This window comes from Rhagoletis pomonella, unplaced genomic scaffold (genome assembly GCF_013731165.1).
Source record: "Rhagoletis pomonella isolate Grant_MI unplaced genomic scaffold, Rhpom_1.0 Rhpom_scaffold_00008, whole genome shotgun sequence".
In the NCBI taxonomy this organism is placed as follows: domain Eukaryota; kingdom Metazoa; phylum Arthropoda; class Insecta; order Diptera; family Tephritidae; genus Rhagoletis; species Rhagoletis pomonella.
The window spans coordinates 41,500,224-41,522,517 of record NW_023458562.1 but is presented as its reverse complement, the minus strand read 5'-3'; the positions used below and the strand labels follow the sequence as shown (position 1 = coordinate 41,522,517).

The 22,294-nt window shown below is 38.4% G+C and overlaps 1 protein-coding gene across 3 annotated transcripts in view; it reads right to left on the bottom strand.

Moving 5' to 3' along the window:
* Positions 1-22,294, bottom strand: part of LOC118744881 — a 106,353-nt gene that overhangs the window by 41,785 nt on the left and 42,274 nt on the right. For all 3 annotated transcript variants that reach the window (XM_036478285.1, XM_036478286.1, XM_036478284.1), the window contains exons 2-3: positions 18,529-21,089; positions 1,166-1,224 (exon numbers count right to left, since the gene is read on the bottom strand). In XM_036478285.1, the coding sequence (XP_036334178.1) occupies positions 1,166-1,224; positions 18,529-21,065 (2,596 nt within the window). In that variant the 5' untranslated portion in view covers positions 21,066-21,089. The remainder of the gene's footprint in view (positions 1-1,165; positions 1,225-18,528; positions 21,090-22,294) is intronic.

Sequence of the window (22,294 nt, the reverse complement as noted above, 5' to 3'; positions counted from 1 at the left end):
CTCAGATCTGACGTTGCAAGGCTTGTAACGACTCTTACTGAGCACTGGGCGGTTGGTACCCACGCGAGAAGGCTGGGAATCGGCTACAACGACTTCTGTAGAAGCTGCAGAGATGAGAACGAGCAGGAAACAGTACAGAACCTTCTTTGAAGATAACCAGCTCTAATGAGGAGGAGATATACCATGCTAGGAGGATATGCTATCGTTACTAGAGCTATCTGATATAAGTTTCCACAACATACTCAACTTTATCAACCACGCCGGATGGTCCTAACATATTCATTCGAGGTATATGGTACCAAATTGGCACTTGGCTTAGCTTAGCTTAGCTGCTACTTGGGCGTATTCTAATCTAACTTAATCGATCCATAGTTCATGCATCAAAGTTATGATTAAAACAGAGTATTTTTGAGTACTAAATACTTTTGAGTTCTTTTGTGTGTACTAAGTGCTTTCGAATTCTTTTAAGTTCTGAGTATTTTCCAGTTGTTCTGTGTGTATTGAGTACTTTGGAGTACTCACTATAGATAATTTTAAAAATCGGGTACTGTCGATCCTTTTAGAAATCGAGTTCTGAGTACTTTTGGTATCTGATACTGATCAACACTAATTATAGTACATACTTTTACTAAACTGCAATGTTTATACTGATGTCTTGACAAACAAGAAAGCGATATAAACGTGGTAATAAAATATTATTATGGGAATATGGGTCTATTTTTATTACCACGTTTATATCGTTTTCTTGTTTGTCAAGACATCAGTATAAACATACAGTACATCAGTATAAACATACAGTACATCAGTATAAACATACAGTATAAATATACATTAACAAAAAAAACTACTGTTATACCTGTTTTTGTATTAATTGCATTGAATCTGTACGATCCACAAGCAGTTAAAATTCCCTCTCTGATCTCACTTTAGATCTAGGTGTGCGATATAACCTCAAAACTTCCAATGCCCGATAAAAAATAAATTCGACGTGACCAAAGAAAAATTAAGATATCCTCGTAATCAGGAGGACAAAACAAACCATGTACACAATTAAAATTTCTTGGATTTTCCTTTTGCTGTTCTACCGTGTTGATTGACTTTCAAGGTTCTTTGTTATAGTATACATATATGACTCTGGTGAATACAAATTAATTTAGGAATTTACCTTTTTCAGCTTTAACAGCCGCATCTATTATTGTTGCGTTTAGACGTCGCAGTTCCAGTCTGCAAAGAAATCATTTACATGTATGAAATTAGATAAGCTTGTTGTTCGGAAACGCATTATTGCAAAGAAACTGCCTTCTTAATATCTAAAGTATACGGCTATTGCTAAATCAATCTTAGTCCGATGCACACAACCGTTCACATGTTGATTTTTTAAATATTCACAATGGTTTTCAAGTTAAAATATTTTGTTGTATTTTATAAAAAATATTCTTCATTTTATAGCCGAAGCCATGCCATATAAATAGGAGTTCAAACATTATACAAGATTTAGAAAAATTCAACAAAATTTCGAAATTTTTAAACTGAACTTTTGGAAAATGCTTTGATATGCAGTAATAACACCCATGATATTTTAGTATGTAAAACTAAAGAAGTTCCAATATCTTCCTTTTAAAAATGACAACACAATTATATGCATGATTTATATTTGCATTGAAACCTTCAATTCTATCTGCATTTTATACAACAAAATCTGAGCTAAGGCAAGCAGGACTTTTGCCATCGAAACCGATCTCGACCAGAAAGCGTTCACTTTTGGCTGAATCAGATTGAATATATTCGCGAGTCATTAATATCTACACTTTCTTCCATTTCCATTTTAATTTGCATATCGTCACGCTTTTGCCAGAAACATGAATGTGCAAATTTATCAGTTTTGAGTTATTGTGTTGACTTGTTAAACCTTTGGATGATCTATGTTACACTAAAACTCACATAAACGGTAACCACACATTTTGCAATTTCAATTGCATAATTGTACAGCTAAGTCAACAGAGTAAAAAATTTTCAAACTTATCAAAATTTTAATTTTTACACATTCATGTTTCTGGCACACGGGCGACTGTATTATTTATTTTATATGCATATTCGCGTCTTTTTCATCAGCTCTACAATAATACTACAATAAATTTAACTGGAGGTGTGTCAATAAAAATAATAGAAGCTGAACTCGCAGCTCCTCGCAGCAGGAACTATTTCGGATATGACACGCATATTTAATGTTTACTTGTCTTAAGTCTAACTTAACTCGCTTCCTAGGTCCTTTTTAAATGTCTCCTTTTAAAGTAAGCACTCGAAAAATTGTATAATCACAAAATGGTATTGAATTTTAAGTGAAACTGTTTTATAAATTTCAATAGATATGTATATTAGACTGCATCACCAAAAAAAGTTGCGTTTTTTCCAGCGAGATTACAAAATCTAGTATATTTAAAGACTTCTACCAAAATATTTAGGAAAAATATTCAGATTTACGTGAGCTGGACCGGTTTGAAAATACCTCTGAAAATGGAGTTTACATGAATAAAAATAGTTTCTTTAAGGATTTTTTGAAAAAAATACCCTCAGAGGACAAAACAATTTATGCTTGAAAAATCTACGTAAAAATATTAACAATTTTTATCAACGGAATCATAATAGTGAGATTTTAGATGCTGTGTTTTAACTTTTTTAAAAGATTTGTGTAAGAGAAACTTGAATAACTGCTCCAAAACTTTACCAATTTAGACTTATGAGGTATCAGTGGAAGTTTATTAATTTCGATTTTTGAAATAGGTGGCAACCCTCTGTAAAAGTGGTTTGCGCTAAGACACTCTTAAATATCCTTCGTCTGACATTGTGATACATGTATTAATTAACTGATGAATGAAGTTCACCTTTATTTTTTAAACATGTGGCAACCCCGCTAAATATAGTTCAGAAACAAAGATTTTTCAAACTCCATCCAATTGATACCCGCAGTTTAATAATTCAATTTAACTTATTTAATAATTTTAATTTATTTTTTAAATAGGTGGCAACCCTCTTCCAACACCACAAAAAAAAAATTTAGTATTCAAACTAAAGATTTCTTAAAGGTCTTTTGTTTAACATCCTAATTTTGACATTTCATATAACTTGTGGATAAGTTAACTAACTTCGGCATTTCAAGCAGGTGGCTACCCTCTTCAAAATATTTTCAAACTACTACCTTCTAAACCCCCTTTCGTTTGGCACCCATATTTTGAAACATATTTCTCCTAACTAACTCCCTTAATACAAATTGAATTTGATTTTTAAACAGGTGGCAACCCTCTTAAAGATGAGTTCAGAAACAAAGATTTTCAAAAACATTTCGATTGATATCCATTTAGTAATAATAGATTTTTTTAATAATGTGAATATAATTTTTTAAAAGGTGGCAACTCTTTTCAAAAAAGTAAAACCTTGAATGCACATCTACAGACTAAGGCTTTTAGTTTGACGCCTCATTTTGGAAAATCGAACGAACGGTGCGATTTGATGGCATTGATTATTAAATGATTTGACTGGCACATCTACAGACCAATCGCTTTAATTTGACATCTCATTTTTGAAAATCGGGCGAACGGTAAAGATCTTTTATGCTGCACAAAAAATCCCTTCGCGTATTATATATATAGATATATATAGATAGTTGAGGTCTATAACACTCTTCGCTCCCCTATTTAGTTATAGTTTTTCAAAATAATTCAATGAATATATGCATGCATGTGCACTAGCCTGCGTCTTATTTTGCAACTTTGTCCTATAAAGCAAGATTCCCCCCAGAAAGGTTCATTTGGTCATAAAAACGTGACCTGCAAAAAATTTTTAAAGGCCCTAAAGTCACAAGCGGTCAATATTTTGCCTATAAGTCAATGGGAAATTTAACATATTTGAATGGCACTTGATGGAGTTTTGTCCCCCGATGTAAAAAATAGCTACAGTATTTTTAAACCTCCCCATCTTTTAAAGTTATTGAGGTTTTTTTGGGACCGTGAGGTCTTTTGAAACATTGAACATAGCGTCTCAAATATGGCATCTAAACTAACCGTAAATTAGATTTTGCTTTACAAATTTTGTGCCACCGGAGAACCCAACACTAAAAGAAAAAAGTTCCCTACAACTTTGGCATTTGAATATGCTAAGTACGCATTTTTATCAGAAACTGTTGAGAAATGGCGAAAACCGTGACAACGCAAAAATTTTTCCCATGCTTTGCCGAATATTTACAAAAAAAAATGATTTTTTTTTTAGTTTATATTAAATTCTCTACAAATTTGTATACCGCCGTTTTCTACGAAAAATGCAAAATAAGCTTGCAAATCGCTAAAACCCAAAAAAAAAATCTAAAATCCAAGATAGCGGAATTTGTATCTAGATCGCGGTGAATTGTATGTGATTTTTCTCTGGGTTTTGCTAAATCATTTCCAGAATAAAATACAATATGCTGAATACTCTCTAAATAAAAAAAATGATATTCTTGGTTGTTACGAATGACTCTGCATGTGGCCATAAATGGAAATCGGAACATATTCTCGCGAAACTTGGTACCGTGGCGTTTTTGGGTCGCTGATTTTGCATCTGTACTCAGGTTTTTAAAACTCAATATGGCGGATCCAATATGGTGACAGGATCAGTTCAGGATTACTGGACTGGACTCTCATATGTATACCTGTCATTAGCCTACAAACTTTGGTAAATATCTGCAGTTTCCAGAGCTCTCCCCGAAGAGGTTACAGCTTTCAGAAGCTCCATTTGTTTATTTTTAGTTTTTAAGTGTTTTTTTTTTTGTAATATTTTCATACATTTTATTTTTTGTTTATTTATTTTTTTGTTTTTTTATGTCTCTTTTTTAATATGCTTATTGGGGTGTTTAAAGGTGTTTTAAAGAAAAAAACCTTTCAATGGTAAATATGCAATTAAAGAAAAAAATGCATTACTCTTCAGTTGACAGAACTAGTTCATCCAAAGTTGAATAATTAATATAATAATAATTATGATTTTCTCGGTCATCAATTTCATCATCATCTTCACTATTCATTTCATCAAATTCCTCAATCGTATTAACAAAGATTGGTTCAGGAGTTTCTGGCACTGCAAGTAATGCGATCACTGCAGATGGGAGGCAATCTTTTTTTTTTATGTATTCAGAAACTTAAGCTATGAGACGTTACATGTGGATCGGATTCATCAGATAGAGCGCAAGTACATGTCATGCATTGTAGCTTTTCGACTGTTTCGCTCCCGATAGCATTTGTAAATCTTCTTTCGTGCTTCTGAAGCTTCTTATGCATATATTCCGCAGAGCCGTGAATTAATATTTTATGAACCGTCGCAGGCATAAAATACCAATTGTAATTTTTAACATAAATGTTTGCAGTCTCATGGCACAGTACATTAAATTTCCTAGGGTCTATTGGCAGATGGCAAGATAAAGTCATTAATATGGTTGAAAAGTTAGAGAATTGTTCCGTGTTTAAAGCTAAGCAATTTTCAAAGAATTCTGGATTTTGAAATGCCCGACGAGCTGTGTTACCATCATTGCTGGTTCCTCAGCCTCGATCTTTGGGTATGTCCACCTTCAATCCGAATTTCTTCCACAAAATGTCTTGTATTACAGATTTTCTGCGCGAACTCTCCACTTTTTAATATTTTTCCTGTGCGAAATATGCAAACAGCTTTCCAAAACCTTAATCCAGGCATGCAATGCACTAATGCCGTGTTGCAATGAATGAACTTAATTCGCACTAATGAGACTTTTTTGCAGCCTGACGCGCTGCCATTAATATTTTGAGCGGATCGTTTTTGTACTGCTCATTTATCTTTGCAATGGCCCGTCGTTTACATCGATCTGACATTTCTGCAAACTAACACTTGGTCGACCACGTATTACAGTAGAGGACTTAATAAAAGAATTTGTTCTTAATTCAGGAATGAGAAACGGCAAATTATTCTTCTCTATGAATAAATAATTACTTTTTTTTCCCCCTTTTTTAGAAACAAGGGCAGAAACCATGATTCAATAATGAAAGGTTTTGTAAGAAAAACTTTCTCTCACTCTAATTTTTACTTTTTGAATTTTAAGAAATGTTTGTTCTGCAATTGCTGGCGACAACAAGACAAAATGGGTAAGATTCCTTGGGCTACAGAAATTCAATGTAGGCTAAAGAGACGAAATTTCCTTAAATGCCGAATATGTGGTTGTATTTGTCGACATTCGTGGATACCTATTGATTCTGACAGTCGCTGTAAAGTATAATATTGGTAAACCATCATCCATGGGGCCAATCGTAACACACGTCAGCTCGGTTTAGTCAATGGCGCGATGTAATTTCATGTAGATCACGTTCCCTGTCTCAGTCGTTCAGTAGCTTCGTGTCCTTTTTATTCTTCCTGAGTTGCACCAGCACGAATCGCCAATGGTGACTGTGAAAGCCAATGTTTAATATTCTTACGGCGACATAATCTCCCCAGAACACCAAAAGTGCAACATCAAAGAGTTCGAATTACCATATTCGAAGCAATCGAGTCAAAACCGCGAAAGAAACGTAAGATTCAAGTGTTTTAGTCGTCGTTTTTTTAATCAAAATTCCATAATTTTTTCCACAAACAAAAGTGGGCCATCCATTCTCGAGTTATGCGTCATCTGACGCACGCAACTTTGGTATATACATAGAAATATTTATTTTTAATAGCAATTAGGGGTTAAATTCGATTTAAATAAGCTTGTTTCAATTAAATAATTAAATCACTATTATCCCAACCTTTTTGTGGAATTTAGCTACCATTTTAGGAAGTGTGAATGAATTCTTACCCTTTTTCTCCTGCTTCCAAAAACCATCCCTGTGGGTGGGAGTGACAAATTTTAGAAAAAAGCTACTTACAAAACCTTTCATTATTGAATCATGGTCAGAAACCACGTCTGACAAGTTAGCACTACACTTTTCGAAATTGGAAAAGTTAACTATGGCATTATTTGTAGCTTTTTTGTTGTAAATTTGTTGTGGAAAGAAAAAATTTGTAGATCTCATTTTTTAAAAAATATTGTATGTAGTGCTAACTTGACACCATTCCCCTGGTCGATAGAATTGAGATATTTAAAATGTTATTATGGCATTAAATGTAGCTTTTTTGTTGTAAATTTGTTGTGGAAAGAAAAAATGTGTAGCTTTCGTTTTTTAGGAAAAAAAGGTATGTAGTGATAACTTGACACCATACACCTAGTCGATAGAATTGAGATATCCAATATGTTACTATGCCATTAATTGTAGCTTTTGACTTTAAAATTTGTTGTGAAAAGAAAAAATTTTTAGCTTTCGTTTTACTGTAAAAAATTGAGTTGACCGTTTTTCGAACAAAATTTGGTATGTAGTGCTAACTTGACACCATGCACCATTAACGGCAGAATTGAGATATTGAAAAGGTTACAACGAAATTAATTGTAGCTTTTTTGTTTTAAATTTGATATGGAAAGAAAAAATTTGTAGCTCTAAATTTTTTTTTAAATATTGTATGTAGTGCTAACTTGACACCATACACCTAGTCGATAGAATTGAGAAACTGAAAATGTTATGACGGCATTAATTGTAGCTTTTCTGGCCAATTTTTGGAAAACCCTGGCCAAAAAAAAAAAAAAATTGGTGCATTCGTATGCATAACCATCTTATATTGTTAGGAGGGCTCTACTGCGTATCGTTATGAGACAACAAGTCGATTCTCTTAAGGCATTTAGTGTTACAGGAAATCGAAGTGAGTGTTGCTAGCAATTCGCTCTAAACTTTTCGTAAATTAGAGTGTTCGTCGTTGTCAAAATCGTGGTATTATCCTTAAAAAAAATATAAGTTTTCAAGCATCCGCTCATGGACATTGTAATCTAGAGTATGTAAAACATGTTTTTTCATTGTCACGCCATCTAAAAACTGACTTGAGACGTAGATATTCACGGATTGATTTTTTTTGTTTACTCATTATGATGGATTAGGAAAATAGTTGCGAGAGTGGTCGAGATGGGCGGTCTAATTTTCTTTTTCTTATAGATTGAAGTTTTTCCCATGAACCTTGGTTAAAACCACCTGCCACAAGTCGCTACTGTAGTTTGGACATCAGTTTTTATACGCGATTCTTAATTTTTTTATGTTTAAAAGATTTAAATTATGAAAAAAATTATTTCTGTCAAGATTTTGATGTTTTAAAGATTGGATGTTTTTAGAATTTAAATGATGTCAGAAAGTACTACTATATTAGAGTGGTCATCCATGGGCCTCTCATTATTGAATGGGCACCCCTGCCAATTGGGCGACTTTCCGAAGAAGCCCAAGAGTCAAGGAATAAGGCTATTAAAAAATATCGGCTGCTTGTATCCTCGGACCCTGTCATTTCAAGTTTACGTTTAAACCCACCAAAACAAAATCAAAAACTGTCGTCAAATGCCATTAAATTATTATCAACTGTTGTAAATGCGGATGTGGAATTGCCATCAGAAAATATAGATATGAGCTTGGATACTTCAGATGACTGCGAGTCTGACGGTGTATAAAATTGTTATCTTAAAAATATATTCCTGTACCAACAAATATGTATGTCTTGGTTATTGATTCATTCAAAATCCCGCAGTTCCCGTGTAACTTTGAACATCAAAATTTTTAGAAACAAAGACCTCATTAGTATTTGTCCGAGCTTCTCTTCCGATTTGTGGCGTGCGCCTTGATGTTGGCGCACAAAGGGGAGGGACCAACAGTTTTACGCCGAATCCGAATGGGGATTTTATTTTTATGAGAAGCTGTTCTTCGTGGCTGAATACACTCGGGGGTTTGCCACTGCCTGCCAAAGGGCGACTTTATTACAAAAAAAACTTGTTTGTTTCTTATTTTTTGATGTTGGTCGGAAACTGGGCTTGAACCCAGACCCTGCGGAATGATAGCGTATATTGCTAACCGCTACATCACATTATATAACAAAAAAGCAGAAAACATGACCTTTTATACTTAACTACCTTAGTTTTGCTAAAAATTTGATTATTTTAAGGGTACACAGCAGCCATTATGGATCCGCCATTTTGAATTTCGAAATTATGTGGTGAAATTTAAAACTAGCAACCAAAATAAAGACAAATACGCAAGGTTTGATTACAATATTACTACGCTTCGACTTTTGGGCAGCTTTTTCGAAAAATTGGCCACTGTGCTGTGGAAAGAAACATTTTGTAGCTTTCGTTTTTTAAGAAAAAATAGTATGTAATGCTAACTTGACACCATACACCAAGTCGATAGAATTGAGATACCCGAGATGTTACTATGCCATTAATTTTAGCTTTTGACTTAAACATTTGTTGTGAAAAGAAAAAAAAAATGTAGCTTTCGTTTCTAGGTGTATGGTGTCAAGTTAAAACTACATGCCATTTTTCTTAAAAAACGAAAGCTCCAAATTTTTTCTTTCCACAACAAATTTACAACAAAAAAGCTCCAATTACTTCCGTTGTAACCTCTTCAATATCTCAATTCTGTCGTCAATGGTGCATGGTGTGAAGTTAGCACTACATACACAATTTTGTTCGAAAAACGGTGAACTCAATTTTTTGCAGAAAAACGAAAACTTATATCAAACCAGAATAATAATAAACAAATAATAATAATTACTTGTGCTTTGTGCGAGTACGATTATGAATAGCTTGCAAAAACTTTTAAAATTACATATGCCTCACAATAATAGCTCTACAAACGCATTTAATTGTAAATTTTTTGTATCACGCGCGTACGCGTTTATTTGCCGTTATCTCAGAAAATACGAAACAGCGCACATTTTGCATTAATAGATGCAACAAGATAGCCTAAGCAATGTTTTGACACAAACGATTTTATCATAAATATCAAGAGTTTCCAGAAGTTGGCAGCATTCAATGACTCGCACTTTTTGGGTAAAAGCACAACTTTATGAACAAAGTAAGCATTTTTTTTAAACGGTTGGCTTATTTTAAAGCGGCATCTATTTAATTTACGTAAGTATGTTTTAACCAAAGACACAGACGTAAAATTTGAAATTTTTTCAGAGAGATATCCCAATTTACTTTGATTAACACCTCTTCCAGATTATCGCCCTCAAGGAAATTTCAGTTCGTATCGGTAGCTGAAACTGAAGTAGCGGAGTGCGTTTACCGCATAAAATCAAACACCATTGGTACCGATTGCATCCCAATTTAAATTTAAAAAATGTATAAGCTGTCGCACGCATCTGGTAAGCCACTGTTTCACTACTTCCACTTTCCCCTCCGCATGGAAAGTAGCAATTATTACCCCCTAGCTAAAAACGTGGTTCTTTCGATCCTACCGATTTTAGACCCATAAGCATATTGACCGGATTATCGAAAGTATTAGAGATGCTTATGGCGCAACAAATAACCGAGTTCATTGTGGATAATGACCTACTCAGTCCCTGCCAATCTGGTTTTAGAGCTGCTCATTCTTGCTCGACCGCCATCACCAAAGGTCACTTAACACTTTTATGCCCTCCTGATTTCTCCAAAGCGTTTGACTCTGTCAACCACAGCCTTCTGTGTGAAAAATTAGCAACCTATTTTGTATTTGGTAAAGATGCAGTAAAACTTCTAAACAGTTATTAGGATAACAGAATGCAGAAAGTTAAAGTCGGCAACACATTTTCATGATTGGCTGGAACATGTTGTGGAATACCGCGGGGGTGTTCTAGGTCCTCCCTTCTTCAGTATTTTTATAAACGATACTTTCAACTCTTGCTCACATGTTCGTCTACACGCTTGCGCTGACGATGTTCAATTATATATCTCTAACCTGGTTCAGGACATGATATAAATGCATTTTTTGCATATTTTAGAAATAAATGCTAAATTTGGTGCATATTAAAAAAACATTTTTTTAATTATAGGGCCTGTGCCAATTGATAACCGGGCCGTTACACATTCAATTTTCCCCTTTCAATTTTCAATACTTTCACACTTTTTCACTAACACACTCTTAAAGGTTGAACACACCAAAACTGCGACACTTAGAAATTACTACCAGAAACAAACTAGAAGGCTTTGAAATTATTTTTTTTTGTATTATATAACTTGGAAGTTTAGATATTATTAAAATGTTAAAATACTAGTTATTATTTGCTCCATATGCAAGTGATCGGTATTTTCATCGAACACGCGCCATCATGTTCTGCACGACTGCATCATCGACATTACGCGATGCGCACAACTACTTTGTTTTGCACTCTTCAATAATTTTCACTCTTTCACCTGTTTTCTTCAAGATTCCATTGACAATTGACCAATATTCCCCAACAGGACGTGGCTCTGGGCTATTGGGTGGATTGCAGTCGTGAGGTACAAAATTGATGTTATTTGCATTATACCACGGCAATGTGTCCTTGGCATAGTGGCAGCTTGCCATGTCCGCCTAAAACAGTGGCCTACTACCTTATCTGTTTACAAATGACAAAAGACGCTTTTTGAGGCACTCATCCCGATAAACTTGATCATTCATTGTCCCGGGTGGGGAAAAAGGGCTGCTCTTACGGCCGCAGGAACAAATAGCTTGCCAAACCATGTGGTTTTTGGAAATTTGGACTTCATTTTCAGCTTACAACTTTCAGGGGCATCTTGATGACTTGCAGCAGTATAAAAATCTTGACCTGCAATATATTTTGAATTTTTATAGCAGTAGGTTTCGCAGTCCATAACAATGCAGTTGTATTTTTATACCCGAGCGCACTTGTGCACAAGGGTATATTAATTTTGTTCACATAACGGTTGTTTGTAACAGCCAAAACGAATCGAGATAGATATAGACAAATGTATACATAAATGATCAGAATGAAAAGAGAAATCGATTAAGCCATGTCTGTCTGTCCGTCCGTGTACACGATACCTCGAGCAAAAATTGAGATATCTCAACGAAATTTTGTATGTACGTTTCCATTTATCCAAGGTAGGTTGGTATTGAAAATGGGCGAAATCGGACTGTAACCACGCCCACTTCCCATATAACGGTAATTTTCAGAAATACGAAAACTGCGATATTTTAGTAACTACTGGAGATTATTCACTCAAAATTGATATTTACAATAAGTTTAAGACGGAAAATAAGAATATTATAAATTTTCGGAAAATGGGCGTAGCCACGCCCACTTATGGTTACATGTTTATATCTTAGTAACCGCTGCACCAATTTCTTCCACACTTGGCACAGTTGTTGGTCTTCGCATAACATACCAAATGGCCGAAAATTTTTAAAATCGGACAATAACCACGCCCACATCCCATATAACGGTAATTTAGAGAAATACAAAATCTTCGATAAATCAGTAAACCAAGTATGAACCAAGAAATACGTTTGTGGTAAAATTTTGGAAAATGGGCGTGGCACCGCCCACTTATGATCACATATATGTATCTCGGTAACCGTTCTACCAATTTGTACCAAACTCGGTATGGTTATTCTGCTTGCCACATAAAAGCAAAACGTTGAAAATTATTGAAAGTGGACTAAAATTGAGGCCGCTTTTCATATAACGGTAAATTTCAGAACTGCTCGAAACTTCAAAATTTCGAAATCTAAGGACGCGAATTTACTTAAAATTTATACACCCCGGCTTATCATGTAGCGGTAGCTTTCGGAAAGGTGGAAAACATATATTTAATACGTGCGCCGGGTATTTAATGTTCGGCTCCGCCCGAACTTAGACTTTCTTACTTGTTTAATTTAGAATTCATACAACTTCCGAATGCGGAATTTCGCTGTAACATTCTACTTTGCGCATCGGTCTGGCGCTGTTTGAGCTGTAGAACATCTCAATGAAGCTTTCCGCTTTACCTTTTGTACGAAAAACTGCGATCTCCGTATGGATTTTGCAACATAACGCGACAAAATCTTCGGATCTCGCGAAAATGCACTGAGGACCTTCCGAGCACTGTTCTTATCACTTTGACCATGCTAACCCCCGCTCCCTAGTTTTCTCGTAACTGTCAGGTCTTATTTGTACCGATTAAAACCCTACAAACTGTCGAATAGTGCACTCTTTAATTTTTTAGCAATTTTACGTGTACTTAAGGCCGGATCATTTATAAACTTGTGCAAAATGGTTTGTCTCGTTTCTAACTCGGTTGCCATTTTTAACTCAACTAGTAATCAAATTCAAATGAAATTTCTTCTACGTCCAACTAAGGTCATGTGGTCAGCTTATGGTATTTGAATTTCAAAATATTGAATTCGTTTTGGGTAAGTTATAAGCTTCCCAAAGTGTCGCAGTTTTGGTGTGTTCACCCTTTATACGCCCCTCTATATTTGTCTTACAGCTCAGTTTGGTTTCCAATAAGACACCCAAGTATTTCGCCTCGGAAGCCAATGTGGGAGTCGTTCCATTAAGGGAGGGAAGCCTGAATTATGGTATTATTGTTTTGTTGGTAAATAGCATCAGTTCCGTTTTGCTGGGGTTGACACCCACTAACGGCAGCCCTAAGAAGCGTGTGTCGGGTTTTCCGGGCATGCGAAGAGATGTTTCGAGTCGTGAGGGGTCTCTCCGCATGCCGGACACTCATTTGGCACATCCGCATTTAGTCTACTCAGGTATTAGTTTAACCTGCTGCAGTTGCCAGAGCGAAGTTGGGCTATTGTTGTTCTTGTCTCCCGAGGCAGATGGAGCTCCGTCGCGTCAATGTCCGGTGTTTGTGTACCTAAAACGGCATTCACAGGTCTAGAGTCTACATAACTCGAGACTGAGTCCCTATGAATGCCGTTCAGGGCCTGTCGGTATGCTGACGGGTCCAGAGGCTGCTTAATGAACCTCTGGACTTCGTCCGTCAGTTCGTATAGATGCCTCCTGACGTGCCCAGGCGAGGACTCCTCTGCAAGCAGCTGTCTGTTTGGGTGGCCACATCTGTGGCTCCCAACCAGAAACTGCTTGCAGAGCATTATGTTATGCTCCTTAATTGGGAGCATTTTCGCCTCGTCATGGAGGTGGTGTTCAAGAGACATCAGGAGGCATCCGGGCGCTGTCCTGAGTGCGGTGTTCTGTGCTGCCTGTAGCTTCATCCACTGCGTCCTACTAGTCCCCGGCGACCACACTGGTGCTGCGTAGTTTAAAACCGGCCGGCCTATTGCCTTGTATGTTGCCAGCAACGTTTCTTTGTCTTTGCCTCAGGTACTGCCGGCTAGCGACTTGAGGACTTTGTTGGGGCCCTGTACTTTGTTGACACTAGGGGTTGCGTGCGCAGAGAAGGAAAGCAGGCTGTCGAATGTTAATCCGAGTATTTTGGGGTTATTCACCGTCGGAATTGGTGTTTCATCGACGTAAATTCCCAGCGGTAGCCTGACCTCCTTCGTCCAGGTGGTGAACAGGGTCGCAGAGAATTTCGTAGGGGAGAGGGCTAGACACTTTGCAGTGAAGAAGCGAGAAAGATCGGAGAGATAGCCGTTTATTTTCGAACACAGGTCATTAATTCCATTCCCAGTCGCCATGATCGAGCAATCGTCGGCGTAAGAGACAATCGAGACTCCCTCTGGTCGGTGAGGGAGCTATGAAATATAAAAGTTGAATAGTAGCGGGGAAAGGACACCACCCTGTGGAACCCCTGTTTTAATTTCCTAAGTTTGCTCGATTTGTCTCTAAACATTACCGACGAGTGTCGACCACTCAGATAATTTGCCGACCACCGTTTGAGCCTCTGTGGGAGAGAGCAGGCCTCTATATCTTCTAGTAGCGTGGAATGGCTGACAGTGTCAAATGCCTTTGACAGGTCCAACGCTACTAGAATCGTTCTCTCACAGGGACGGTTAGGGTTAAGGCCACGAGTTATCTGAGTATTTATGGCGTTAAGTGCTGCTGTTGTACTGTGCACTTTACGGAAACCATGCTGATGCTTCGCTGGGGTCAGGTGGTTTGTGAAATACGGGAGCAGCAGGGCCTCAAGTGTCTTCGCTACCGGGGAAAGGAGTGTTATCGGTCGATACGATTCTCCTTTGTTGGCAGGTTTCCCCGGTTTGAGCAGTGGGACCACTCTCCCCACCTTCCAGATGTCTGGGATGATGAGAGTGGCCATAAACAAATTGAGGATCTCCGTTAAGTACGCTACTCCCGTAGGACCCAAATTTTTCAGCATCAGCATGCATATTCCGTCGGGACTCATAGCTTTGGAGGCTTTCGCTTTCCCTATGGCCACCTTAACTTCATCGCAAGTGAAAGCAAGGGGGGCATAATTTGTTGGCAGTTTGTGCAGCCTTCTGGTCACTCGACGCTTGGTTTTGTCCACCGGAGGATGCATTATGAACTGCCGGCTAAAGTAGCTCGCGCATCGCTCCGGGTCCGACTTGGCATGGTCGCCGAAAGAAATTTCGACTCTGTCGTCGTGCTTCGTAGGATTGGACAGTGACCTCACGGCATGAACCAAAAAGACAAGATCACGCGGGCAGGAGAGTAGCCCGTTAGAATCGCATTTAGGAAAAAAGTTGAACGATTTTGACATTAGCCGTTTGTTTACATTTCTTCGTTGTTTACAATTAGGTGGTGGCTTTTTACTGCAATTTTCTTCTTCTGATGCATCCTCCCGGTACGAAGCGACCTGCAGCAGCGGTGACAGCCCTGTGGAACTTACGTTCACCAAGGTGGACATCGGTTGGTGTGGGGAGAGCAGCGAAGGTGTTTTCAGTAAATTCCGCGATGCCTTTCCAATCAGTTTCGGAGAAGTTGATATAGGTTCGGTGCTCCGCGGAAGCAAAGTCGGTTGGTTTATCGATCGAGATGACTATGGGCAGATGGTCTGATGCCAAAGTCAGCATAGGCCGCCATGATATGCTGTTTATCAGACCAGCGCTGACTATTGTTATGTCTGGCGAGCTGCAGCAGCTGCCCATAATCCTGGTGGGTGTGTCGTCGTTCATTGTGCAGAATGTCGAATCGTCTATCTGCTCAGTCAAATCGGTTCCCCTACGATCGTTTGACAGGCTTGAGTGCCAAAGATCGTGGTGCGTATTAAAGTCACCTACTACCATTCGGTTTTCACCTCTGAGGAGCGCACCTATATCAGGGTGATATCCTGCCGGGCAGCAGGTGACAGGAGGTATGTATACGTTGAATATTTCGAGCTCAACATCGCCTGACCGGATAGCAATTCCCTGACATTCTAGGGTGATATACCTGCGATCTATGTCTGCTTCGATAAGACGATACTGCACGGTGTGGTGCGTGATGAACGCACCATTATCTCGCTCGCGATCTCGACGGTGCACGTTTTACCCGGCACAATTCAACAATGTTGAATTTGGACCGCAGCTATTCGATGCCTTCCCATAAAGACGGTTATCTCCTCGATCTTGCTCTGAAGCCCGTTGCAGTTAAATTGAAGGAGCTTCATGTGGTTCGGGAGACGTGTGGTAATGCGAGGTGTGAGAGATGTGTGTGGCCATGACGCCATTAGCAGTGTACGCTGCTGAGGTGGTTGCCGCCCTGTGGTGCTGGTGGGTGGCGTCGCAGTTGGAGTTTGGCCCTCGAAGTTCTTCGTCCAATCTCGCGTGGTGCGCAGACCTGAACATGCCCTAAAGTGGCACCAGCCAAGGCAGGTGTTGCACTTGACTGATGTCACATTACGGAATATCCTGGTCTGACATACCGTGCAGATTGTACGACGAACCAAGAGTTGTTGGCGGCGGCGTGTGGGTGGTGGTGCGGTTGTGTGTGTTCTGTGGTCTGTCGCGGTTGTGGTGTGGTCTATTGTGTTGTTATGTTGTTGTGCTGTGGGTTTGTGTGGGTCTGCTCAGGTGGACTGGGGTTAGCCGTGGAGGCTGCTCTGTTTGAGCAGCAGGGGGCCACAAACGATGTGGTCCACTGCCGATGTGTCCGTAGTCCTGAGCAGACTCTGAGGTGACTCCACCCCTCGCAAGCATTGCACTTGACTGAGGTGGAGTTGTGATGTAGTCATCTCTGGCATACACAGCAGGTGTAGGTTTCTGGTCCTGGGTTTGACTCGATGCCAGCCCTGAGCAGAAGAAAGCGTAGCGAATGTAGCCCTATGGACGTACAACTTCTGATATACTTCGCCGACCTAAACGGGGTTAGATCGCCGAAACAACAGCCCTTGGTCGAGTAAAACCCGAGTCATTCCGGTACGTAGAACCGGCTGTCGTGGGAATGTAAATGTAAATAAAATACTCGACAGCATCGGCGAAAAAAAAATCTCAAAAAATTCAATGGGCTTCAAAACTGCATACCCAGCATTTTTTCTGAAAGCTCGTATTGAAACCACTTTTTTAAATTTAAAAAATGTGTGGGAATACTGCACGAAATTTGAAAATTTGATGTATTTGGTTTAAGTTATAGAATGAAATTTAGTTTTTTTTTAAATTATCGAAAGAGATTTATTATGAAAAACATTGTGAATATTGTAGACAAATTCTCAACATTTCACCAAATTTGGTTTTCGCTAAATAGAATCGGGTAGAAATGCAACATATAGTTCGACCGGTTTGGAGATGATACATTTGTAGTCTTCCTTGCCTCCTTCATCAAAAAGCGACTTCATAAAAGTGGACTTAGCTTTTCACTTTAAGTCACTCTGTGTCTATAAGGAATAACGGCGGATCTCCATAGCATGCGTATACGTACATATGCGTGCGGGACAGAAAAATTGAATACACATTTTTATGGCAGCACCTACATAGCAACGAAATGGACATAGTGCAGCGAATTAAAATACAGCGGATCCGCTGGCTTGGCCATGTCGTTCGAATGGACACCGACGCTCCAGCTCTGAAAGTATTCAACTCGGAACCCGCTGGTGGTAGCAGAGGAAGAGGGAGGCCTCCACTGCGATGGAAAGACCAGGTGGAGAAGGACTTGGCTTCACTTGGCATTTCCAATTGGCGTCGGTTGGCACAAAAGAGAAACGACTGGCGTGCTTTGTTGAACTCGGCCAAAATCACTTAGGCGGTTCCAGCGCCAAATAAGAAGAACCTACATAGCAACGCATGAAAATGTAAGAAAGATGTATGCATTTTGAATTCTAAGCGGAAATGTCAAACGCACGCATACGGATACGCATGCTATGGAAGTCCGCCTTAACAGTTAAAGTTGGAAGGTCGACTTATTTTCAACACATCATTGACTCGGACTTAATCCGGATCAACTGCAGTTGATTCCCGAGCTGATCCGGATCAACGCTGCCGTCTGTTTATGCTTAAAGAATTCCCTTCAAGATTAACTGTTATCAAAGATAATAATGTTAAACTAAGGGTAAATCAAGTACGTAGTAGAATATTCAAGTGCATTTCCATTAGTGTCGGAGATGTCTACTGAGTCATATATAGGTTCTAATATCAGAAACAAGTTTTTATAAAAGTCAAGATAAAAGACATTGCAGTACTATGTTTTGATTTATGAACAAAACTAAGGAAAAATAACTTATATAAATCATTAAATACTACTATTTACTTTTTATGGTAAGTTTTGTATAATATTAAATTATTAAGCTTATATGGTTATACATGTGTATGTTCAGTATGTACTTACAAAAGACGATTTTGTTTTTTATGCGCAGCTGCGTGATTGCCCTGTTTGGAATCGTCGGACGCCATTTTGTTGTTAGCAATTTTATCATCTTTAGGAGACCACTTATCAACTGTCTTATCGTACTTAATATCTTCCTCTGCGTTGTCTACTTGCAATCCATCTGGATCTATCTTTATGAAAGAGTTCTCACTGCAACTTATGGCAACACAGTTTATCATTTCGCTGAGCACGTCTGCACACTCTACTAAAACATTATCACGTTCATCAATATTCGTACGAAAAGTGAAGTCTTCTACAGACGATGGGGCTGTCTCGAATGTCTCATCAAGTTTTTCTGAACGATCAACTACACGACGCACCAAAATATGACTGCGATCGTTTTGGTATGGAATGGGAAACGCAAAAGATTCCGGCGGACCGTTGGAGAGAATTATCTTATCATTTGTCTGATTCGAGGGGGTTTCCTTTTGATTGTAATCTGCAGATTGTTGTAATGTAGACACACTAAACTCGGCCCACTCGCGCGTTATGTCGCAGTTCGGAAGTATGTACTCCAGGTAGCGTCTAGCTACTTCGTGCAACGGCTTGCCGAGTGCTGGAAAAACTTCCAATTCTACAACCGGCATACGCACCACCGCCATGCTACCGCCACCTAACAATAGGGGCGTTGTCTCATCATCTAATGGTTTTTGAAAAGGCTTGTGTGATAGTGGGCAAGGCTTGAATACACTTGGCAGTGGTGACTTATTAAGCTTCTTCTTGTCGGGCTCCGTTTTTAGCGGTTTCAAGTCGCGCCACACTAAAGCATCGCTACAATTATTTCTTTTACATTCTCGTATTAAAACATTGCTGGGCACCCGACTATGGTAAGATTGCTTGTCGCGTTCTTCATTATTACCGCGCACACCTGGAAGTCGCACACGCTCTCTCTCCTGACCATCACTCACATCTAAGGTTTGATAATAGTAATGATTGAATTCTGTGGTAACGAAGGAAGCCGCTTGCCAACCCTGCCGAGTGAATGGCATTTGCGAGTTTGGGGCTTGCAACAACTGCTGTGACACGCTCTTTGATTTTTGGTGTCTCATTTTTCTTTGCAACTCACGACAAATGGCCGCTTCATTATTGATGATAGATAGCTTATGATTTCGGTTGAATTTCTGCAGATATTGACGTCGCTCTGCGACCGTCCTTAGTTTTTGCAAACTCTCCGGCACAAGGGGCATGTCTATACGGGGAGGAATGCAATCGGGAGTAACCAATCCATCCAGTGTGGCCTGCCGATGCTTTCGTCCTGCTGCGTTTTCAATGCTATCGGCCACACAGTTGCTACTTTCTAGCAAGTTCTCACGCATGAACTCATTAAGCGATTCACTGACAAAGGCGGCATTTGCGTTACCTTTGGACTGGGCCGAAAATGGTACAACGGGGGTTAGCATCATCCCGGGCAAGCGCTCTGTTTCATCGAAGCCGAAGAACTCTTCGCCTGAATCTGTGAAATGGTCGTTGTTTTCAAGACTTTTATCAAAACTACGTTCTGGAGATCTGCTACCTGGATATCTAGACGGAGGTGTAGTAGAGTCAGTGGAAGTGTCGTTTAAGGTCCTTTTCCCACGCACCTTATTCATGAGCATATCCAAAAAATTACTATTGCTGCTTAACGGTTTTGACGTTGATTTATCCGAACAGTGCTGATATATTTCGGGTCGAGATGCCGCTTTTGTACCATCAGTTGGAGATAGTTCAACAGTCTCACCGTCAACATCAATATTTCTATCTGCCTTATAGCTATGCTTTGGTTGCTCTAATCGAGTATCGACCCTCCCTATTATTTGTTTTTCCGGTGTTGTCTCCAAAGTGCTTTGAACAACGCCCTCAGTCTTATTTAATACTTCAGTTGTAGTATGACTACATTCATTGATCACATCTTCTCTGGTATGTTTAGTGCTACATTTTGCTGCACTTGGAGTGAAGTTGGGATTTTCCTCTAATAGATTACCCCTCGCTTTCTGTGTAGAATCTGTGTCGATGATCTCATTTTCAGCTGATTTATTTTCCCTTTCCATGAGTGGCACTATGCGTTTTCCACTGCGAAGTAGTTCTAGCTGCTCTTTTAGTTGTTTGCTTACTTCCTCAGGGGCCATGTTTCCACCTCTAGGCGTTAATTTCTTAGAAGTATCTATAACATCTAAATTATCGCCCAGCGATGTTATTTCAATGTGCTCCTTAGTGCCGTATTTTTTACGCAAGTAACAAACCATCTGCCGAGACCACTGCTGAACATTCCGCCTACGGGTTTTGATTACTTTGCGTTCCGCTTGATCAAACAACACCCTCCTCAAATGGTAATAATTTAATATGACACGAGGTTTATTGCATTTTCGAATAGCAATGCGCTTGATGACCAATCGGGGGCTCAAAGCATACCAAAGAAATTTTTCAATGTTGGCCAAATTCGACTTCAGAAATGCGATAGACACGTTGTATTTCCGTTGAATGATTGGAATTATCTTCAGCTGGTGCTTGGTCAACTTCATTACGAAAATGTATATAATAGCTTACTGAAACGAAATGTAAGAGCATACTTTTTAGTTATGTGTATAAATAAATAGTCAGAATATAGGTAAAACAAGTAATCCTTATCCTTACTAATATTATAAATCCGAAAGCGAGTTTGTTTATTTGTTACGCTTTCACGCTTTAACTACTCAACCGATCATAATGAGATTTTGTACACTGATGTCATTTAGCCCAACTTAAATTATAGCATAGATTGAATTTCGATTGTAAAGGGGGCGTGGCACCTCACATACAAACTGAATTTTTCATACTGCATATCGCAGGAAATATTTGTGATACGAGTACTGGAACTTGGTATTTATATATACAAAATCAATTCCAGACACATGGAGGACGGTTGCCACCTCTTTAAAACATCAGATTCAACTTGAAGTAAGGGAATTATTTATTTGAAAATTATATTAAAAAATGGATGTCATGAGGCTTAAAAAGGTTGTAGTTTAAAAATATAATTGGGAAGGTCACATTTAAATTAATTATACGCACTGTTTAAAACATCAGATTCAACTTGAAGTAAGGGAATTATTTATTTGAAAATTATATTAAAAAATGGATGTCATGAGGCTTAAAAAGGTTGTAGTTTAAAAATATAATTTGGAAGGTCACATTTAAATTAATTATACGCAAACTATCTGAATAATTATAATATGGGTTTCAAACCAAAGATTGTTAAGAAACCTTCAGATTGAACATTTGGAATATTATTGAGGTGTTTTACTAGAGTTGCCACCCGAATAAAAATAGCAAATAAATTTAAATTAGTTACTGCAATACGGGTGTCAATATTGGAATATGTATCACAATATGGGTGTCAGACCAAAAGGTTTAATAAGATTTCAGTTGGAAAATATTTTGGAGAGGGCTGCCACCTGTTTTATAAGTCGAATTTAAATTAATTATACTCAAATTAAAGTGTCAAACGTACGAGTTTTTAGAAATGTTCAGCTTGAACATGTAGAGTCTTCTGAGCTATTTGAAGAGGATTACAATCTGTTTTAAAACTAAATTCAAGTACAATTATATTATGAGTTAAACGAGTTACTACAATATATTTGAAAGTCTTGAAAAGGCTTTATTTCTAAACTACATATGTATTGCAGGCTTTCCACATATTTTAATTCAAAATCAACTTCAATTATAGGAATTCGGTAATCTTAATGCATATGTTTGTATCCCAATATGTGTG